Here is a 23,403-nt window from a genome sequence, read left to right as displayed (position 1 = left end):
GCATGCAAAAGAAAAAAAAATAAACATTGTGATCAATCATTTACTCATAAAATTCAACATCTTCCATCTCGATGGCATCGTGGTTAGAGCGTCCGCCCTGAATCTCTTGAGGTTGGAGGTTCGATTTCGACCCCGGCTTAATCACACCAAAGATTAAAAATGGAACTTGCTACTTCCTTGATTGACGCTCAGCAAAGAAAAAGGACAGTGTACGGACAGACAATCAGAGGTTGGCAACCATGGAGAGGAAGAAATTCCTCAATTACCCCATTGTGTGCAGAGAAGAGGCGATGTCATAAAAATAGTATTACCAGCACCTGGAGTGCACAAGAAGTGATGCCACTTCCCCCAAGCAAAGTGGGTGTGTTTCTCTGAAATAAAGTCCAATGTTGTCCCATGTATTTGTCTGGATAATTCCGTGAGCTGGCGGGTCGCTGAACCGATCGTGGACGCCAATATCTCAACCGCGTAGCGTAGGGTCTGTTTGTCTAAAACCAATTTACCGAATCAACTACCGGGGAAACCACGCCCTCGGCACGTCTTGCTCGAACCGGGTCACTCTACCGACTACCAACTCCGGTTCGGGTGCAGCCGAGCGGAAACTGCCAAAGCCGTGCCGGCTGGAATGAATGAATTATCGGGGAGGAAACCCCACTTATACTCAGACCCGGACCATGCTAGACCAATGTAAGAAGGGACAGAAACGGACTGGGAACATTTCTAATACATTTATCAACAGTAAAATAACGACAAAGGCAAGACTTGGCGCGAATATGCAAGCAGGGAAATATTTACAATCAGCAAAAACACTTACTCGGTTCTACTTACAAGATGGGCGCACGCATGCACACACACACACACACACACACACACACACACACACACACACACACACACACACACACACACACACACACACACACACACACACACACACACACACACACACACAAACACACACGAAAAGAAAGCCAGAGTTCTTTATTGGACCCTCCAGCCGATGAGAGAGAGAGACGAGCTGGGGGTCAGAGTCCGGATGGGTACCTGTCCGTCGGAGGTAGGGGATACTCCGTGCTACCAATGGTCACCTGCCAATGGTCGCCGGCCTGGTCCCAGTCGCATGTGGGGGACTCGTGGTTTGTGGCGGAGCTCGGGTGGTGAATAGTCGGGGTCCACGGAGGGAGGTCGGGGTCGCTCTGTCCTTCCTTGTGGAGGCCCAGCAGAGACGCGTTTGCCACCTCGATGACCCTCTGCTCAACCCTCGTGACAGCAAAAACCAACTAAGAACTCGTAACAGCCCCTCGTAACTACTGCTCGTAACCACTCAAGAACTCCAGCGCAACCCAAAAAAAACACAACACCCTCGCAACCACACCCGTCATTTTTATATCTCCCCCTCGATAGGGGAGGGGCCTTGGTGAAGCAGACGTCACTCTTCGCCCCGATTGGATGGGGCTTCCATGGGTCGGCCCTTTCTGGGCAGGATTTCGGCCAGGCTGGAAAAACCCGTTCACTCTACTGCAGACTCGCTAAAAAGGACCCACCGCCAGCTTGAATTGGGACGCTGGAGGAAGTGGCAAGGAACGGCCACAAGACCCTGCCTTGGCAGGTCAGAGTGTTTGTAGACAGCGGGTGGGTAGTGGGTTGTGATAGGGAATGGAATGGTTGTTGGTTGTTCGTTGGAGGGTTCGTTGGATGTAAAGATTTAATAGCCTAACTAAAAAAGAAGTCGCAACGCACGTTTTTGATTCTCCCATGAGACACAAGGAAGGGACCTGTCTCACATGTACTTAACGGAATAACTGACCTTTGGGACATCTGTATGTTGAATGCAAATGGTTTCCAGATCCGTAACAATATATCACTAAAACTCTCATCTTGTACATATCGATATATATGTATGTATGTTCCCGAAATACAGCCAAAATGGTACACGATAGCGCAAAATTTTTCGGGCCACTCTACTCGCCATTCAGCTGCGGTGTGCAGTATCAAGTTTCGTTCAAATCGGGCAACAAAAAAAAAATTATTAAAAAAATCAATTCCCGATTCAGTCAAGTTTTGGTCCGACGATCCCTAAAGCGAAAGGACAAACCATGGAGAAAGTGTTGATGTACCTCGAGAAACCGGTTGGCCGAATGATGACTCCTGAGGTAAATGCTCAAATTTTCTTCAAGTTAAAGTTTGACCACTAAGCAATATTAAAATTGTGGGTTTTTCTTTTTTTTTTTCTTTCCATCAACCGCTGTCACAACGGGAACCCAACGGGTTCACGGGTCGTCTAGTACTACATATAATTTGAGAAGTGTGTTTGTTGGTTTGCTTGTTGGCTTGACGTCTATGCATTGTTCAACTTCTGGATGGAATGAGTTGAAAACTGGTGGTTGGGGGCATGCAGATTCTTTGTAAATTGGAGTAATAGAAATCATTATAAAATACCTAAATTCTGCCACCACCACCTGCAGGACTCCACAATGGCTGTTATTAGGCCCTGCCTCATACTCTTCTACATTGTGGTTAACTCCAGGGGCTGCAAGCATAATTGCTTCTATACTGCAACCATCTCCTGATGTAGTTATGTTACTCTTATGCTTTGTGTTGGAACACTCATTTGAAACCATGAGGTCAATTTGATAGCATTGATGGCGGATTATGATGGGGCGTTTTCACATTTGTGTATTCTTGGCCGCACGACAGGGGCCGCAATTTAAACCACCAGGGGCCGCCAGTGGCTCGTGGGCCGTGCAATGAAGGACATGGCTTTAGACCATGAAAGTGGGGGAATTAACAGGCCCATAAGGATGGGTTCTTTGCGAGTCAAAATAACAATACATCAGGAAAGAAGGACGACGTGCATTTGGCAAAAGGGAAGACGTAAACATATTACCAGCAACAGTGATCAATGACAGAGATGTAATGGAAGCATGAGGGGAAATGAAGGGTGAAAATAATGGACGAGTCCCAGCATTGGAGAAAGAAAATCAGGACAACGCTTCAATAACCAAAGGTTTAATTTTTTTGCTGCTGACCAAATGTCTTCTTCGTTTGGGTACAACGGATTTGAATAACCCAAAACAGCTGGTATTTTGTGCAAAATAGTGAAGTGACACAATGAGAAGAAACAAGAATACAAGCCAGGTAGACACGTGTCGAAACGACAGCTTGTCCTAAATGACAAAGTACGATTAGATTCATTAAAATTTAACAAGGTGCTAATACTCTGGGTCCCCTGCCTTTTGGGTGGTATGAGGAATAGATTTGTGTAACATGAAAGCTAAATCTTAAAACGATTTTTGAAATGTCACACACACACAAGCATAATTGCTGAGATGGTTGCCATGGCAACATAATTCAGCCAAGCCGTGATCGAATCAGGTTGAGATAATGTCATGAGGAATAAATATCTGCAATATGAAAGCGACATGTTCGGTTTTTGAAATATCACGTCCCAAAAAAGTACATGAACAGACGATCAGTCGGTCGGAGCTCATTTTAATGTCCCAGTGTCTGCCCTCGTTGGAGGGGCAGGAGACAAACATATTTACGATTAAAATAACAACAAACAGTATTGTTCTCCAGTGGCACCAATCTTATCAATTAGCACTTGTTTGGGCTACTCAGGTGACGTTGAGGTTTGAGGACACTTCACAATTATAGGTCGGAATCCTCATGTACAGTACATTTAATATAATATCTCAGGTATTGCTTTTCATGCAACACAAGTACAAACTCCTCCATAACACCATCGTTTTGCTTTCTACAAGATTGAGGCTCACGGAAGAGAAAGGTGACGGAGGGTATCAACTGACTGTAAAAGAGCAGGGCAACTGTTGGACACCGCAAGGAAGGGAATGAATGATCAGCAAATGGGACGAGAGAGGGAGGGGATCACTATAACCTACAACTAAGAGGGTTGTATTACAAAGGTTGAATAAAGATGTGGGATGACATGAGATGGTCAGGCATCACCATGGGTTAACGAGGCAATTTTCTTTAGAGGGATGGCTACAGATTTGCCAGAATGATGGCTACGTTGCCCGAATGTACACTTCAAGCCATTGTGCGCCCTGGAATGTGTTTCTTGGTCGTCGGAGTCCATTTCTTTTTTAGTCCCCCGCCAACCAACGAAGTTGGCGGGGGATATAGAAATGGGTTCCGTCCGTCCGTCACATTTCGTTTCCGGAGCTTAACGACAAATCCCCTCAAGATATATTTACGAAATTTGGTACACATATCAAGGAAGTGGTGAACTGGTGCCTTTTGATAGGTCACATGGTTTGGCAGCCATGTTGGATTCAAGAAAAAATATTAAATAATGTTTTCTCTGGAATCACATAACCTAACGAAGCGAAAATTTGCAACTATCATCTTCCACCATGTCTGCATACATAGTAAAAATTATGACGTCACAAGTCACATGTTTTGGTGGCCATATTGAATTTCCCCTAAAACCTTCAAAAATCTTCTCCAGAACGGCTGGTCAGATCAAGTCGAAACTTCACATACATATTGCACACGCTTAGTGAATATAAGTTTGTTAATCCTCATTTACTATGGCGGGGGATATCGAAGACTTTGTCTTCAACGGATGCTAGTTTTTTTTTTTAAATGATCACATTTCACATGATAGCGATAGGGCCGCTTTCACAATTTCATGGGGAACATTAATGAAGAAATAATAACAATTGTAACCTGAACACATGTGCTAATGAACGATCTGAAACAAAGGAAAATGAATATACATACAAGAGGTGCATTAAGACAACTAGAAGCACCTGCTCCCTACGGGAGCCGTCAAGGGGGTCATGCTATTATATTTATGCCTATTTTACTCCAAGGGGTCCCAGGATTACACACCCAAAAAATGGTCGCGATCGGTTCAGCCGTTTTTGCGGCACCTGGGAACAGACGGACGAACAGACGGTGAATTATAGTAAGATGCTCGGGAGTCGGGTAGCGCTGCCACTTGCCAGAGCTATAATAAATTAGGTATTTATTCTATTTTTTAAGCAGTGAAGCAGCTTCAGTATTTGGCTATGGCCTTCCTTCCTTCCTTCCTTCCATAAAAAAAAATTGAACAAGAATAACTGAACTCACCATGTTTAATTCTTGAGGGTTCTTCGAAAGGGTTATAAAAGTTTCGAAAGGGTAATTATAACGAGTTTCGTTAGTTTCTAGGCTTTGCCCATTTCATATTAAAAATGCCAAACTGAACCGCTTCCTTCAGACACGGGTGCGATTTTTACGTTTATTTTAACCCCAAAACGATTGTGATTGGTAATTGCAAAAAAGTCAAACATATGACACTTCACTGAGTTTTTACATCACAGGCTGTCGTCATTCAGTCATCTCATGATATTTTATCATCCTGATATTCCTTTGCCCATATTATTAAAACTACTGTGGCTTTTGGGGGGAGGGGGGGGAGAGCATTTGCCCTCCTCCACCCACCACCCCGACCCTTCGCCTCGTACGCACTTCTGTACCATGTGCTTGCAGACCTGGAGCACATGAACTCTTCAACACACTAAGGAAGAGTCGGTTGATAAGTTACCTTGAATTTAATTATTTGTTATGGTCATTGTCCCACAAGTGTAACAATTATTGGGATATTGCAAAGGGCAATCAATGTTTTGGGTCCCCCAGTCCAACAGCAGACTTGTATTTGAGTCGTCAAACCTGGGTTCGATTGGTCCAACACTAAACTGTCAGATTGGTGCTTCACAAGCGGTTACATCCCCAAACTAGAAGGGCACTCAGTGGAGCGCATACCTCCGCCACGTAATGCCCGATCCACGAGAACCTATCGGATCCATGACATTGTTGAGATATCATGTTGTACGGTACTACATCGTTTTTGGCCCTCTCTCTCGACGGTGAAGAATCAGTTTTTTAAAAAATTAAATAATTATCGCATCCACACCCAGATTCGGATCTTCACCAAAATTGAATCAATTCTTCCTCGTCACGCACCCAACACGTCCACCGAGTTTCGTCCGAATCCGCCCACAACTTTTTGAGATATCCTGCACAGTCAGACAGTCAGACACAGACAGACAGACAGACAGACAGACAGACAGAGGTGAAAACAACCTCGTTCCCCTTCGGTGGCGCGGTCCGTCCTTCGTATGGACGTTAACCTGCGTGTCCCGTACTGCCGGTCTCGTCAGTGGATATTAAACAACCCAAGATGTTCTTTGTGTAGGGTAGGCAAGTTATCTCCGGCACCCTGAACAAACTCAAAAACGCCTGCACAAAGCAGCTGCAGTCAAACATCAGGCCTGGTCACACGTTCGTGAAAGACTTGGGGCCCAAAGACGGTATCAGGACGGCGCTCCATGGTCGGACCAACTGGGGCAGGTAAAGAGGTACAGGTAGTCGTACCGTTGGGAGTACGTTCATCATGATTACACACGCCGTACGTAATAAATGGACACACTTCGTACCAAAAGTACCAACGACGTTCCAACCTTGGCTGAGCATGCACACAACTCCAGAACAGATTATTGTTTAAAAAACGAGTGATAATGGTCTCACGAGTCAGTACTTAAAGCCTGACGTCCTGCCCAAGTCCCCACACCTGTGATCTGCAAGATGTTTACCTGTTCATCTTACGCTCACCTGCGGTCCTTCTTGTACTCCATCAGACCAGCCCAAGGCATCCAGAAGGCAATTGATCTTTTCTTCACATCCTTTGGCGAAACTCACGAGGTCGGTAATACAATTGGATCTTTCCTCTTGATCGTCGGACGATGTTGGGCCCCTGAGCGTTTGATCCATATTATGATCGGCGCCGCGGGATAAGTTCGCCATGCGGTTCACAGCTCGGCTCGCCGATGGAAGGACGCCTCTTAGTTACGGCAAATAAACAGATTCTTTATAAAATGCCATTAAACTGAAATCATGACTTTGAACGCTGATTAAAACGAACACGCTAAAAAAAAAAAACAAAGAAAAAACCGGAAGTGACGTTTAGGCGCTTCCGGCACATTTTTTTGTTTTCTTCGTTTTGATGGCAAATCCTGACCCGCACTCTCCGATAACTTCCGCTTCTTCTTTTTTTTTTTAGCTTTCACGATATGAGCTTTCCTCATCTTTTGGAGACACTTATTAAAAACTACTGAGCTATTTAATAGCTTGAGGAAATACCGAGCAATAATAGATCACCAGGTGTTGTGGCCACGCGGCCGCCATATTGGGACTCCCTACCGAGCGACATTTCTCGAGTCAACGCCAACGGCCCTGGTGGAGCGCGTGCCTCCGACAGGCTGAACAGTTGACGTTTTGTACCCCACTGATTGACTGGAATTGAATCCGGAACTCAACCAAAATCGAATCGCCTTCTTCTTGTCACCAAACCAACTCATCCACCAAGTTTAGTCATAATCCATCCACCAAGTTTTGAAACGTCATATAATATGTCGTTTTGGGCCCAATCTCTCAACGATGAAGAATCACTTTTTAAAAAAGACTCCAGTATCCAGATCCGGATTGGGATCTTCACCAAAATTGAATGGATTTGTCCTTGTTGCACACCCATCCCATCCACCAAGTTTCGTCTGAATCCGTCCATAACCTTTTGAGATATTGTGTTACACAGTACAATGATGGTCCTTGTACTGAACCTCAAGGATCAGTCCGAGGACCATTTATTATTGACGAGCAAATACCACCCATTGCTTCGCTGACGGGAATACTAAGGGGGGGGGAGAAAAGAAGGGGGGAGAGAGAGAGAAAGAGAGAGAGAGAGAGAGAGAGAGAGAGAGAGAGAGAGAGAGAGAGAGAGAGAGAGAGAGAGAGAGAGAGAGAGAGAGAGAGAGAGAGAGAGAGAGAGAGAGAGAGAGAGAGAGAGAGAGAGAGAGAGTGGAGAGAGAGAGAGAGTGGGAGAGAGAGAGAGTGGGAGAGAGAGAGAGTGGGAGAGAGAGAGAGTGGGAGAGAGAGAGAGTGGGAGAGAGAGAGAGTGGGAGAGAGAGAGAGTGGGAGAGAGAGAGAGTGGGAGAGAGAGAGAGTGGGAGAGAGAGAGAGTGAGAGAGAGAGAGAGAGAGAGAGAGAGAGAGAGAGAGAGAGAGAGAGAGAGAGAGAGAGAGAGAGAGAGAGAGAGAGAGAGAGAGAGAGAGAGAGAGAGAGAGAGAGAGAGAGAGAGAGAGAGAGAGAGAGAGAGAGAGAGAGAGAGAGAGAGAGAGAGAGAGAGATATATATATATATATGGGGTAGAAAGGAGGGAGAATGAAGAGGTGGAGGGGAAAGGAGAGAGGAGGGGTGGGGGAAGGGAAGACAGTCGTAAGGTCCATCCATTGGGACCATACTTGATGCAGAGCGTTGGTGCTGCCGAAGCAGTCTCCTTGGCTATTGGGCAGATTTCCGGACAGGTCGCCACTCCGACACAGGATACCAGCAAGCTGGCACTCATTTTGCCGACCTCATAAAAACGACAGGCAGAATCAACCCCACCTGGTATCAATTCAACAGCCAAGCAGGATTTGAACGCAGGATCCGAGGATCCCAATTCCACAACCCGAAACATTAAGCCAACACCAGGCATATAGTCATGAGGTGGAGTGTTATGATTCATACTGTCTAATCAAAATGATTCTACATAGGATGACAGTGAAGATGGAAACAAAACATAGTCTGAAATCCCTTTTCTACCGGTCATACTATTAACACGATCCGGAGACAAACACAGGCCGGAGACGGCCTGAGACAAAAGACGCTGGACGCATCTGAAGCCAAGCCGTCCGGACACAAACACTGCTCGGAACATCCGAAGACAAACTCTCGTCCGGATGCATCCAGAGACAAACTCCGTCCAGACATAAGTATTGTCAGGACACGTTCGGAGACAAACATCACCCGGATGCATCCGGAACCAAGCTGTACAGAGACAAACTCCCGTCTGGAGATAAACTCCCGTCCGGACATAAAAACCGCCCGGATATGTTCAGACAAACATCACCCAGACGCATCCGGAGCATAGCTGTACAGAGACAAACTCTCGTCTGGAGATAAACTCCCGTCCGGACATCAGCATGGCCCAGACGCGTCAAGAGACAACCACCACCTGGACGCAACCAGACCCAAGCTGTCCGGAGACAACCTCCCATCTGGACACGGATGGGTGGCGAACCTTCAGGCTTTCCCCTCGTCCACTTCCTCTGGAATTTGCAGTATGGGGAGCTGCAAGCTATCAGCTTTTTGGCCGAGTTCAGACAGGTCTCAAACCTTTTCGTTGTACAGAGGCACAATCCTTTCTCGCAGGTATGATTCCAAGTATTTTCGGCTGCTCTTAGAAGCTTTGTGAGCCATTTTAGGTAACAATCCTTATCTGGCATCACAATATACCTTCGGCTGCCCCAATGACTGCCATTCCCAGGGGTTTTCGCGCATTGCACCGAGCATTATTGGATGGATCATGTCATTTTGAAAGTCAAGCGATGGAGAGATGGGGATAGATGTGGGGACGTGGCCTATGTATGTTTGCTGATCAACTTGGAATCACTTGCCAGTGGGTAATTTCAATACTTGCCACGAGTGCGTGTATTATCTCGCAATGGCAATGGAGGTTACGTAGTAAATGGAAATGTATGCAGTATACAAAGGTGAGGTCCACATCAAAGGTGTCCTCTTGCATTATGACCTCATATTGAATACCCTACGTTAAATGTCAATGGGTTATTCGAATTTGATCACAGAAATACAAGAGGCGAGTAGCTGGTTGACTTTTGTAAAAGGGACCTGCTAATGGTCCACCAATACCTTGTTTAAATGCAGTACCACAAGATGAAGGAGGGTGGAAAAATTAAACCTGGTGAGAAGAACAGATCGACTACATCTCGACGAAACAGATAGTGTAATTAGTGTAAATAATTATCATTCCTATCCGAGCAGCGATGCAAATTCAATCCACAATTCACTTGATTGTGATGGAGGCTTCTTTGAAGTTGAATGAATGATACGTGCAGGAAAAAGTCCAGTTTGGAAGACCTGAAAGGTGAAGTTGAGCTGTGGTTCAGCGAAGGGATTGATGAGAAAATGAAGGAAGTGAAAATGATAAAGGAGGGTGTAAACAAGAAGAGCTTGGTGCAGGTTTATATCGGATATCAGGGCAAAGCACCCAAGCACCAAGTTTGGTTTTGGTAAAGGAGAAAATGGCAAGGAAACAGGACAAGACCATTGGTGTTGATATAATCATTCACATTAATAAATAGGCATACTCCTTTTTGCTTTTTGGGAATGAAATAAAGTTTTCTTTTACAATCTGGGATCTCCATCGATTACTCCTTTCACAGCCCCAATTGTTTCCAGCCGCTTGTGGGATCGAAGGGTGAATGTTTTCAAGCCAAGTCTTCCACGAACTGGGTGGCCAGGCCAGACATATTGGACTGGAGATGATTTGTGCAGGAATTTGTAATTTATTCACGATGTCAGCAATAACTTGCCCATTCTAAGAAATAAATGGTGGGCTATTTAACATCCACCAAGTGATGCCAGCAAGAAGGTTCAACCAGCTTAATGTTCATCCGAGGGTAGGCACACGATATGATACAATTCATTGCCTGCGAATCGTCAAACTCACAGTTTATCGTGAGGTCGAGCTGCAATCAAACCTGGACAAGAAAGATCAAATGTAATTGTGTGACTTCTGCACCATCCTGTCAAGACTACACTCTTGGATAATGCCCAGGGTCCCCACACATTTCTTAATGAAAAAATTATCAGTTTTCCAGGTAATTTTCGAACCACATTTTAAAGTTATCCTCCAAAGACAGTCTGGGCATCCTCCTTTGTGCAAAGTCCTTCCTTGGCACACCTGAACTCCTCTACACCTCCAAGGCTTTCATCCGCAGCTTGATGAAACACTGCTCCCCTCCTTTAGGCTGGTGCCTCTGCCTCATACCTTGTTCAGCTTGAAACAGTGCAAGCCAAGGCCTACAAGATCATTGGGATCTCCCGAGAAGAAGCTGAGTCTATGGGTCTATCATTTTGCTATCACCGACAAGTTGGTGGTCTCCCTGTCTTCTTCTGCCTCCTTTCTGGTCTTGTACCCTCTGCCGTCTCTATGCTTTGCCCCTTCCCTCCTCCCTACAATGGTATCTGCAGGTGCACATGGTCCACCCTCACCCCCCACCCCCTTTTAGTGAAACTCCAAATATCCAGAATCACTTCTCACCTACACTCATTTGTTCATGATTCCCACTTGTGGAACCAACTTCCACATTTTTTTCAATCTCATTCTTCCCTCCAGGTCTTCAAGACAGCTGCTCACCATCATCTCAGATCACCCCACCGAAAACGACAATCTTTTCTACATTTGTTAAATTCCCCCCACCCACACCCTCAACAAATTTTTACCTCTGCCCCCCAAGGTGGTTATGTTTTCATGCCTACTAGACCATGGGCTGAGCTCCTGTTTTGTTTAGTTTCATGACCCACGTTGTGTATCTACCTGTATTCACAATATGTTGTGTGAAAATATTATAGAAATCATATCTGAAACTCGCCAAGCACCAAACTTGCACATTTTTTTTCAAAATATGGAAAAAACACCTGAAATTGTGACAATTTTCTGAAAACATCGTTCAATCACAGCGCTTTTGACAAACAAACAACACCATGCCCATCAGCCAATCACGTTCTTCATTTCAGACAAGCTGTAAACTCACTAGCTGTCATGGCGGTGTACATGTCGTGTGATGCTTGTGCCACCAAAGATTCTGAAGGCAGCTCTTCGGGGTTCTGTTTTGTGCATGTCATCAACACCCACAGCAAAGTAATTCCATTTAGTGAGAAAAGCATTAAGAAATTTCAGGAATGTGCTGCTAAGTGGATTGATGTGGAACGAAGCCCCGAAAGTAAAGTCGCTGTCAAGACGCTACAAGTACACCACAGCCAGCACAGGCTCGGTGTGGGGATTGCAGCTGCTGTAGCTGTTAGCCCGGTGATGATCATGATGATGATGATGATGATGAATGTGACGGATCTGGAAGGTAGGATTTCCTTTCTCCCGTTAACAAATTTTTGACAGAATGGTCAAAATCAATACCCAGTGATTACTTATACGATATAATCTAACTGTCATGAATCCAACTGGATGTTCTGCTCTAAATTCTGCTGTCACTTAGTATCAGTATCATCCTTCGAAGTTCAATCATAAACTGACCGTGACATGTGTCAATGATCCAAACTGAAATCTAGACTAGTATGGAATATTGACTAACTTAAATTTCTAAACATGAATCACAACACTACCATTGTTTCCATCTGCAGTTGCTATGTATTCTATTAAATCAACGATGTGGTGGCAAACCTGCTATAGCAGTGCGGTTACACTGGGTTTGTTTGCGGTCGCAGTGGAATGCCAACCTAAAATGTTCATGCACAGTAGCTATACACCGATAATTATTATTGAACTTCAATGTGAAGTATACCATGCCACTGGCGTAATTTTGTAGTGAACTTCTGCTCCCCATAGAAAACACGGGTAAAGTTACGACTTGTACGCCGGCGGCATGGTAGTCCATGGCTCCACCAAGATGGTGTCTACAGTTATTTTAATGACATTTTTAGTCGTCCTTCAGAATATTTTTCTATTGGTGTAAATTTCAGGGAAAACCAATCTCAGTATTAATCACCTAGCCACTGTAGTCTGTATGAAATGAATAATTTGATATGATTCATCCTATCAATCATTGTGTCATTCATTTATGTGAAGATTCATGCATGTCCCCTCGAGATTTTCAATTCACAAACAAACATAGATGAGCATGGCATATGCAAATTACATGCCCATTGCAGAGAAAAATGTTTCCTAAAATGGACTTTCCAGAAATGTTTGTGACCTGTTCTGCCTTCGTGAACCAAGAATAGTGGCTACCTATATGCAAGTACTACAATTGGATTGCTCATGCTTATCATCATCAGAAGTCATAATACACATTACAATGTTTTGATTAAGTGAACGTTCTTCCAGTTTTGAGATTTTATATATGATTGGAAAACATCGCATAATGATGATAAAACAGAAGAAAATGTCCATCTATAAAAAAAGGAACATTTATAGGTGCAAACAACAGATAAAACAATGCAAAACACTTTGAGACATGTTTGTAGAATTCATTTTTTTTTTTAATTGATGGAAAAAAGGTTAGTTTTCAAGAAACTTTGATCATCTGTACATGTATATATATTAAGTAAATCTGACCATTTCATGTAATCCGCCTTGGTGCTGAAGAAATAATGTGAAGAATTACAACTCTGCAATTGTAAACAATCAGCACACAATATACTCACCTGCGGAAACTGAAATTGAAATGATCTTGCCACTGCTTAAAATATATAATGGAGCTATTTATACATATTGATGAAAAAAAAAGTGTTGTGTAAATAATTTCAGCCTTGGTGTGTGATAGATTTATGTATCGATGATTGAGCGAAGAATGACTGATGATATTATGATACACTGTGTTTGATTTCGGTATGCCAGGCCAGTGCATGTCTTCCTGACTTGTATGTTCAGCTTTTGTGCCGATGAATGAGGTCTGTAGATCAACAATTAGTTGCATATTACATTGTGTGTGAGAGAGAGTGATATAATATATATATATATATATATATATATATATATATATATATATATATATATATATATATATATATATATATATATATCATCCACATTCATGTAGTCTCCCTATGAATACATTGACATCAGAATTCCCATTGAGTAATACACAGCTATCTCAGAATGGACACAAGATGGCACTATAGGTTTTGTTCATCAGCATCAGCATAACTAATTAATGTGCAACTTTTTGCACTGACAAGTTGTGAATTCTTTCTCAGTGATTTTTTAAAATCTAAATCTATGCAAAATTTCAGGTAGATACCAGAGGTGGGTCACAAAAGTCAAAAACTAGACACATTTTGGATGCTTGGCCCACTGTCTAATATTCCAAATCTTTGATCAGCTTGTTATTCGCCCCTGTTGGACTTAGTCTGAATTGGGGGCTGATGGACTGTCTCGATTTTTGTGTGTTCGTGCGTCCTCAACCATATCGCAAACATTAGTGGACAAATTTTATTCTTACTTGGTTTAAAGACAGCAAACGGCGGTATACATATGCACATCATTTTGTTTCGCGATGTGATCAAACATGGCCGACTCGTGGCCATTTTAGTTGTAAAAAAACCCCATGTCAAACACGTCATCAATCATTTCTTGGATAAGCATTTACCAATCTTGTTCAAACTTGGCAACCAGATAAAGAATGATGGCCCACATCAGGACGTCATTTTTTTCTTGAGATAATATCCAAGATGGCCAACTGGTGGCCATTTTGTTAATTAAACGTGTCCCCAACCATTTCTAAGACATGCATGCTCCGATTTTGTTAAAACTTGGAACAAGCGCAGTACATGATGGCATACACATACACCTCACTTGAATTTGTAATCTGATCACAACTGCTCCATCCACTGGCAGATTGGTGGCCCTTTTCATTGTAAAAAAAAAACCTGATGTTGAACACGTCCTCAAATATTTCACGGACATGCATTTACCGATGTTGTTGAAACTTGGCACACAGATAAGGAATGACAGCTTACATAAACGTGTCATTTTTTTTCTCGAGATTAGATCCAAGATGGCCGACTGGTGGCCATCTTGTTTCTTAAATGTGTCCCCAACCATTTCTCAGACATGCATCATCCAATTTTGTTCAAACTTCGCAAAAACACAGCACATGATGGCATACAAATGAACCTCAGATTTTGCGATCAGATCTAAGATGGCCAAAAGGTAGACTGGCGGCCTTTTTAGTGGTACATAAATATGGGCTAGCCCTTTAACTCTGTACAGCAAAATTACTAAAACAACGGGGACTATGTCATTTTATGTCTTTTATGTCTTTTTTTACTTGTTTTTTTTTAAGGTCTGAAGAGAGAGAAGAGGCTGCAGCCAGCCTGTCTGAGGGATGAGGGATATCATGGTTGAGGGTAGAGTCATCAGCAAATATATAAAGAGGATTTTCCAGAGTCAGACAGATCATTGATGCTGATCAGGAATAGGACTGGGCCGAGAACACTGCCATGGGGCACTCCAGCCTTGACAGGTAGAGGAGATGAAAGGATTCCATTGAGTGCCACACGTTAGCTACGAGAGTCAAGGTCATTCAGCCATGTGTGAAGTTGGCCTTTGATGCCATAGGCAGAGAGTTTGGCGAGTAAGGCAAGATGCCAGACTGTATCAAAAGCATGAGATATGTCCAGATAGATGGCCCTGATCTCATGTCTGATATTGAGGGCCTCCATCAATCATTGGGTGAGTAGAAGCAGTATGTCCAAAGTGGGGTGACATGGTCTGAAACCAAATTAGTGATGTAAGATGAGGTTGTTGGAGAAAAGGAAGGATTTCATTTCAACTGCGATGATGGATTCCATGACCTTGCTGATGATTGGAAGTAAGCTGATTGGTCTGTAATTGAGGGGATCATTTTTTGCATCTTTTTATGTCATGTGGTGATGTTGGTAGATTTCCAAGCAGATGGAAGATGACCTAGTGCAAATGACAGGGTGAAAAAATCAGAGGTAGAGCAAGAGAGGATGTGAAAGAGTAGCAGACAATGGATGGAGGTCTCGCCCAACAATGGATGGAGGTCCTCAATGCCAGACAGGAAATCCGAGCCGTATCCCTGGACATATCACGTGCTTTTGACACAGTCTGGCACCCTGCCCTGCTCACCAAACTCTGTTCCTATGGTATCCAAGGCCATCTCCACTCATGGCTCACAGACTTTCTCTCCTGTTGCAGTCAACATGTGGCCCTAAATGGAGTTCTTTCATCCCCCCTTCCTGTGCAGGCTGGAGTTCCTCAAGGTAGCGTTCTGGGCCCTGTTCTTTTTCTGGTTTTCATCAATGATCTCTCAGACTCTCTGGAAAATCCTCTATATCTCTTTGCTGATGACTCCACCCTCTGCCGTACCATCGGTCATCCCTCAGAATGGCAAGCAGCAGCTTCTTTGCTCACTGCAGATCTGGATAAAATCAAACTGGTCCAACATGTGGAACATGTCTTTCAATCCAGACAAATCTCACACTCTCATTATGTCTCTTCGAAAGGACCGTTTAGAAACCCCCCCCCACCCCCATACACTTTTCTCAACAATCCTCTGGAAGAAGTCCTTTCTTTCAAGCTTCTGGGTCTCACTATCTGCCATGACCTTTCCTGGGAAAGCCACATTTCAAACCTCGCCTCAAAAGCCAGTCGCCGACAGGGAATCCTCCGTCGTGCAAGGTCCTTCCTCGGCCCACCTGAGCTCCTGACAACTTACAAAGCTTTTGTCCACAGCCTGATGGAGTACTGCTCTCCCCTCTGGGCTGGTCCCTCCCACCTTTCTCAGCTTCACGCTGTAGAAACCAAGGCATTTCCGATCATTGGCATCTCCCGCAATGAGGCTGAGTCTTTGGGCCTCTCACTCAATCACCGCAGGTTGGTCGGTGGTCTTTCTGTCTTCTACCGTCTCCTCTCCAGCCTCGCCCCCCCTGCTCTCTCTGCGATTTGTCCCCACCACATTTATACAGGGCGCTCAAGGTCCGCCAACAACCACCTTCTGGTTAAACTACCAAAATCACAAATTACTGCTCACCTTCACTCTTTCATTCCTCTTTTTTCACGCCTTTGGAATAAACTCCCTGTCTGTCTTATAAACTCCACACTGTCTTATAATTAAATAAACTTACTCCACACTGTCTTATAATTAATATTCACTGCGTCCTCAGTGCACGTTTTACAACAGGACTTATTCTGACATTTTCCCGATTACAAGAGTAATCTCAGCTATGTGGTCATACAGTCCATGCTATTCTTTCCACAATATAGCTATGGACCCCCTCCTTCTTTCCTTTTTTCCTTCTTGGTAAGGTTTAAACTGGGTGATTTGCCATTGCTTTCCCAGCAGTTTGTCAGAGCAATAATTTGTAGTTTGTTCAGGGTGTCAGCAATAATTTGCCAACTCTTCACGAAGGCCACCGTAGGATCTTTAACATCCACCAACACCCCCAATTCTGGTAGACAGGTGCCCAATTTCATATACATCTGAGGGATGGCACATGCATCGATGCATCATCCTGCAGGGGAAACCCGAAGCTGACATTTTATGAGCTGGGCCGACGTTCAAACCCTGAGTAGACGGCTCCAAAGTGAGTGTGCATACCTCTAAAATATCGCAAAGACCAGATGCCTCATTGTACGGTCCGCTAAATGTATATGAAGATGGGGATCGCAAACAAGAAACACTTCCCGAGGTCAGGATGAACTATCCATTTGGTATACGCATTGCAATTGTACAGTTGGTTTCGTTGGTAGCCCTTCCCCTCGAGAGTATTCATATCCCAGTCAACATGACTGTGCATATCCCAGTCAACATCACTCAATATTTAAGGGCAAGTTATGTCTTGAAACTGGGAAGAGTTTGCATAAAATAATTTGAACAATAACGAGGCTCAATGAAGAGCCAAGTTGTTTTTGGAGTTTTCCCATGTACTTTCATTTACTTGATTAAGGTTATCACTTTGGCTGCTCCTGTGTGACGAGCATTTGGAACCAAAACGTTGTGTGCTTAAAACAATAAACAACGTTGGAAAATGATAGAATTTTGGAAAACAATAGAATACATCATACTCTGTCGTACATATCAAGATCAAGGTTTAGTTTTTTTACTTTCCCAATTTGAAAATCATTTTAGAAACACCACCAACCAAAGAATAATTTACCATCTGACAGCTTTTTCTTTGATTTTGATTCATCTCATTTGTGAAAAATATCTCTCTGTACATTAATCATCCACCCCCTCCTCACCCAGACTAACAAATTAAACAAATTGAAAAATCTGAACTTAAAATATTTTGATTGTTTACTATTGCATAACAAAAAGAATGCATTCAATCTAAACACAGCTGTTTTGCTTGTACAGAATAACAAATTAAATGCATCTTCACTTTGAATTTTTTGTTTAATAATCACAATCTGGTTTGAAGGATGGGTTTGAGAAACTTTGCTCTCTGCTGAGGTGGGCTCCACACTGAAGGGAATTGTTCTGTGGAATACATGATCATTCAGTGAGTAACAAGAAGGTACTAGATAAACTTAAGGTACTGGATAATGGTGCAACAAAAACAAGTTAACTAGTTGAGCCCTGTAGCCAACACTGACCTGTTCATTTTTTGAACGTGCCCTTGGAAGAACCACAGGGCTATCATTAGAGAATTCTTCATAGCGCTGCCAAACTTCCACCGAATATGGATTTTCCGATTGCTTCTTCTGCTTACTGCAGCTAAAGGAGAAATTGCAAAAAATGTTCAAATGCAGTTGTTACACGAAGTGGAAGTCTTCAACATTGCACGTTTACAAATTATACTTAACATGTGGGATTTTTCATGCAATTTTGACACAGATCAGGAGATAAGTGAAGGAAATGTCTGAAGGATTAAAAAAAAACGTTATTAAAACAAAAAAATGTCCAACATTTAGAACAAGAAATAGCATCAATTTAGATCAACAAAATACACAAGAGGGTTAACAACATTTGTTGAATGTGTACTTTGATGTAGGCTTTATGCATGTAGATCTTTTTTAGAGTTTAGAAAGCATTGGCTTACCAACAGCCAACAATGGTGAGAACAATCAATACCAGGTTGATAAAACCAAGGACCACACTGATAATCACCACTTCCAAGAGAGAAGCTGCAAGCACACATAAAGTGACAGCATGTTATACATATGAAGATCATGAAATGGTGATCTAATTTATGGCTGTATTAGAGAGAAATTGACACTTATCAATGTCATGGGTTTGATCCACATGTCTCCTTCCCCCCCCCCCCCCTCACCATTCATGAGCTCATCCTCTTATTCCCACTACCACAATCCTTTCCCCTCCCCAAGTTATAAATGCAATTTCACATCCCATTCTTAGACCATAGAGTTAAAATCAGGTTGGTAGTCAGGAGTCAAAATATCTAATGTGATTGGCAGAACACTTTCAAGGGGAACGGGCTTTGCCTCCAACCTGGACAGCTTCAGCAGATCATACTCGAGTTTATTTTAAAGAATGAGGATTGAGAGATCACAAGTCAAGGACAGTGGATATGCCAACCAAGGTTTCACACTTGTGATGAAATAATCAAGGATGACATACCACATATTCGTTTACTTGTGACTGTGCAAACCTCATCGGTTTGATACTGTTTCAGACTTCCCAACTTTATGGCGCAGCAATTTACTTGTGACCTTTAAAATAGGCTCAAGTATGCTCTACTGAAGATATATATACATACACACACCCTCGTCAAAAAATAGGGGGAAAATAGGAGAAAAAATTTCCCCCATGCGGGAGTGACAGTCATCTCTGCGAGAAAATATATAGCCTCCTGAAGGTAGGGCAGTTTTGCAAACTTTGAAGTCACGTGACGCGAAAACGAAAGCGAATATCGAAAATCCGGCCTGCCAAAATTTAGATATTGTCCCATAGATTTATATTCCACAATCAAATTCAAGATCGCTTGAGAAATGTAGGAGGAGATAGATTTTGAAAATCGTTATTTTCTCATGAAAATCGTCATTTTTGCATTTTTGGCCAACTTTGAAGTCACATGACATGAAAACGAAAGCGAATATCGGAAATGCGGCCTGACAAACTATAGATATTGTCCCATAGATTCATATACCATAATAAAATTCAAGATTGCTTGAGAAATGTATGAGTAGATAGATTTTGAAAATCGTCATTTTCACATTTTTTGCAAACTATGAAGTCACGTGACACGGAAACGAAAGCGAATATCGACAATCCGGCCTGTCAAAATTTAGATATTGTCCCATAGATTCATATGCCACAATCAAATTCAAGATCGCTTGAGAAATGGCGGAGGAGATAGAATTTGAAAATCGTCATTTTCACAACTTCAAAGGCCTCGTGACCTTGACCTTGACCTTCGGTGACCTTGAAAGTCATACCATCGTGTACGTCTCATCGCCCTCTATCAGGATCACTAATGGCCAGATCTCCCGCTTCAACTTCATTGTGGACAGACGGACGGACGGATCGTCAGCTCTCCTCTCAACACCAATATTAGGGCATGATCGAAGAGATGACCTAAATATACAAGGTCAGCTGCAATGCAATGACACCATTCACTAACTTTTACCATGCCCAGTAGAGAATATATAGCCTCCTGAAGGTAGGGCAGTTTTTGCAAAGCTTGAAGTCACGTGATGCGAAAACGAAAGTGAAATTCGAAAATCCGGCCTGACCAAATTTAGATATTGCCCCATAGATTCATATTCCACAATCAAATTCAAGATTGTTTGAGAAATGTAGGAGGAGATAGATTTTGAAAATTGTCATTTTCGCAACTTCAAAGGCCTCGTGACCTTGACCTTCGGTGACCTTGAAAGTCATACCATCGTGTACGTCTCATCGCCCTCTATCAGGATCACTAATGGCCAGATCTCCCGCTTCAACTTCATTGTGGACAGACGGACGGACGGATCGTCAGCTCTCCTCTCAACACCAATATTAGGGCATGATCGAAGAGATGACCTAAATATACAAGGTCAGCTGCAATGCAATGACACCATTCACTAACTTTTACCATGCCCAGTAGAGAATATATAGCCTCCTGAAGGTAGGGCAGTTTTTGCAAAGCTTGAAGTCACGTGATGCGAAAACGAAAGTGAAATTCGAAAATCCGGCCCGACCAAATTTAGATATTGCCCCATAGATTCATATGCCACAATCAAATTCAAGATTGTTTGAGAAATGTAGGAGGAGATAGATTTTGAAAATTGTCATTTTCGCAACTTCAAAGGCCTCGTGACCTTGACCTTGACCTTCGGTGACCTTGAAAGTCATACCATCGTGCACGTCTCATCGACCTCTATCAGGATCACTAATGACCAGATCTCCCGCTTCAACTTCATTGTGAACGGACGGACGGACCCATATTACCCTTTTTCTCACCAATATTATTAGGTCATTGGAAATGACCTAATAAATTGGAGAAAAATATTTAAAATAGGCAGTTTATGAACAAAACAAATCGTGAAAAAATAGCAACCACTTTGGAGTAAAACAACAAATTATATAAAAATAGTGAATAATTAGCAGCAAATTTGGTGTAAAACAAAGAAAGTCCAGAAAAATAGTGAAAAAATAGCAACCAATTTAGTGTAAAACAACAAAATATGGAAAAAATATTTCAAAACTAGAACGGGCACTAATAGAGCGCATACCTTCGCCACCACTACCTTTTTTGTTCTTGGTATGAGTGTGGGGAACTGGTTTCATATGAATGGTCTGATGACACAAACCACATATCTATAATGTCATGACCCCCCCTCCCGACTTTCGGGGGCTACGGACTAAACAACAATCAACTCATGTCGTTTTGGCGAGTCTTCACTCGCAAGCTCGGTGAATACAACGTTTCAACAAGAGAAGGTAATCTCGTTTGATGCTGGTTTCATGCAAATCGAATAAGAATTGACTGAGTTATGCCGAAAACCGCATATTTTTCAAGGGCGTGACCCCCCCCCCGACATTTTACCCCAACCGGTGACATGTGTTATGACGTCATTGTGTCACAAGATTGGGCATTAAATTCTGAACATTTTGGTGCTGGGTTCATGTAAAGCGGACAAGAATTGACCGCGTTATGACAAAAACCGCATATTTTTCAAGGTCGTGACCCCCCTGACCTTTGACCCCTAATCGGTAACAAGAGTATGGGCGTCATTGTGTCATATTGCATATCACAAGATGAGGCGTTGAATTCTGAACATTTTGGCGTTAGTTGCATGCAAATTGAATAAAAATTGACCGTGTTATCGTAAAAAGACGATTTTGACCTTTTCGTGACCTTGACCTTTGACCCGAACGATCCCAAAATCTAATCGAATGCTTCCTGGCTAATAACCAATCATCTCACCAAATTTCATGCAATTCGGTTTAATACTTTTTGAGTTATAGGAATCACAAGATTACAAATAAATAAATAAATAAATACACGCCGACCAAAACGTAACCTTTCGCAGAATGCGAAGGTAAAAATAGCACTGCATTCACTAAAATCTCCAAAATAGTAAAAGAATAGGAAAGGAAACGTATCTTTTTGCTATTTTTGGGGACATTTTTTATAAATGGCACTGAAATACCAAAAATAGTCGAAAAATAGCCAAAAAATTTCGGGGATAATTTTTTTCTTTTCTTGCTGCAAATTGACGGGTACTGTCTGACTCCGCTATTTGCGGGGGGATACATTGCTGAAAAATGTCGCAAATGTTACATCCCTGAATGTTGGGGTATTGTTTCAATGGGAAAAAGGAGGATAGGTTCCTTGCGGTTCGTGATTCATAAGGGAAAATCAAAAATCCTGTGATAAACTGCAAATGTGCCCACGAAAAACAATGAATACGCCCACAAAAAACTGCAAATGTCGAAGCAGGTCATAAAAACCGTGAATAACCCCTGCAAAAAAACCACGAATACGTCCGCGAAAAACTGTGCATGCAGAAGGTCAAAAGAACTGTGAATAACCGTGAATATGCGGAAAAAAAATCTGCGAATACACAGGGCCCTGAATGTGGAAGCAGAAACCGGTCACATTTTATGAACGGTGAATATCTGGGGTCTGACAGTCTATATATTCAGCTGCATCCGCCTGAAATAACGTTAAGATGGGAAAGCATGTTGGTTGTTTTCAACAGGGTGAGGTGATTGTGAAATGTGTTAGTTTAACACCTCTTCCTCCTTCATGTGCAGCACAAGGCTGCGGTAGCATCATTGGCTAGGGGCACGGCTGTGCCGCTGATGCAATACCCCTCTTACCAGTACACTGGTACTCATTTTTTTGCCCTGACACATTGCGTTGCCAAGTTCAGCCTCATATTGGAGTGATCCTTTGGCATGACAAAAGTTTATGGCACGACGTTGGCCAGACCCATTAATTTATATATTTGCATGCAGCCTGTGGCTGCTTGACTGAATCATTTTCTGGGGACACAGCTATGCCACTGATGCAATGCCCCTGTTACCTGCATTCTGGTACTTATTTTGCCGACCTCGGAAAGATGACAGGCTGAGTCAACTCCACCCGGTGTAAATTTGATGGCCCAACAGGGGCTTGAACTCAAGACCATGGGATGTTAAGCCAGACACCTTAACCGTGAAGCCAGCACCAGGCCTAGTTTAATACCGTTGGCTAGCCACAATGCAAAGGGGGGAGACAAGTGCATAAGTCTACTCTGCCAACACATAGCCTCTCACCAGCCAAGACCCTTGTGGTGCCTCCTCGGGACAACACATGGTAACCTGGTGCCTTATGGCCCAGGCTAAACTGCAGGTATCT

The 23,403-nt window shown here is 43.0% G+C and overlaps 3 protein-coding genes across 4 annotated transcripts in view; 1 reads left to right on the top strand and 2 right to left on the bottom strand.

Annotated features, from left to right (window-relative positions):
* The window catches only part of SNRNP48 (small nuclear ribonucleoprotein U11/U12 subunit 48), a 28,377-nt gene extending 21,401 nt beyond the window's left edge, over positions 1-6,976 (bottom strand). For both annotated transcript variants that reach the window (XR_015056109.1, XM_085873215.1), the window contains exon 1: positions 6,622-6,976. Coding sequence is in view for 1 of the 2 variants with exons in the window: in XM_085873215.1 (XP_085729341.1) it covers positions 6,622-6,813 (192 nt within the window). In the remaining variant the exon portion in view is untranslated. The remainder of the gene's footprint in view (positions 1-6,621) is intronic.
* Positions 1-23,403, top strand: part of MARCHF7 (membrane associated ring-CH-type finger 7) — a 287,445-nt gene that overhangs the window by 200,745 nt on the left and 63,297 nt on the right. The gene's annotated exons all lie outside the window — the stretch shown is intronic.
* Positions 14,064-23,403, bottom strand: part of LOC147029840 (mucin-13-like) — a 77,852-nt gene continuing 68,512 nt past the window's right edge. The window contains exons 7-9 of the mRNA XM_085873219.1: positions 18,655-18,739; positions 18,209-18,329; positions 14,064-18,092 (exon numbers count right to left, since the gene is read on the bottom strand). Coding sequence (XP_085729345.1) covers positions 18,009-18,092; positions 18,209-18,329; positions 18,655-18,739 — 290 coding nt within the window. The 3' untranslated portion in view covers positions 14,064-18,008. The remainder of the gene's footprint in view (positions 18,093-18,208; positions 18,330-18,654; positions 18,740-23,403) is intronic.

Source organism: Eptatretus burgeri, chromosome 3, assembly GCF_056783735.1.
Source record: "Eptatretus burgeri isolate ZD-2024b chromosome 3, Ebu_testis_v1, whole genome shotgun sequence".
NCBI lineage: Eukaryota > Metazoa > Chordata > Myxini > Myxiniformes > Myxinidae > Eptatretus > Eptatretus burgeri.
This window is presented reverse-complemented; position numbering and strand designations above follow the sequence as displayed.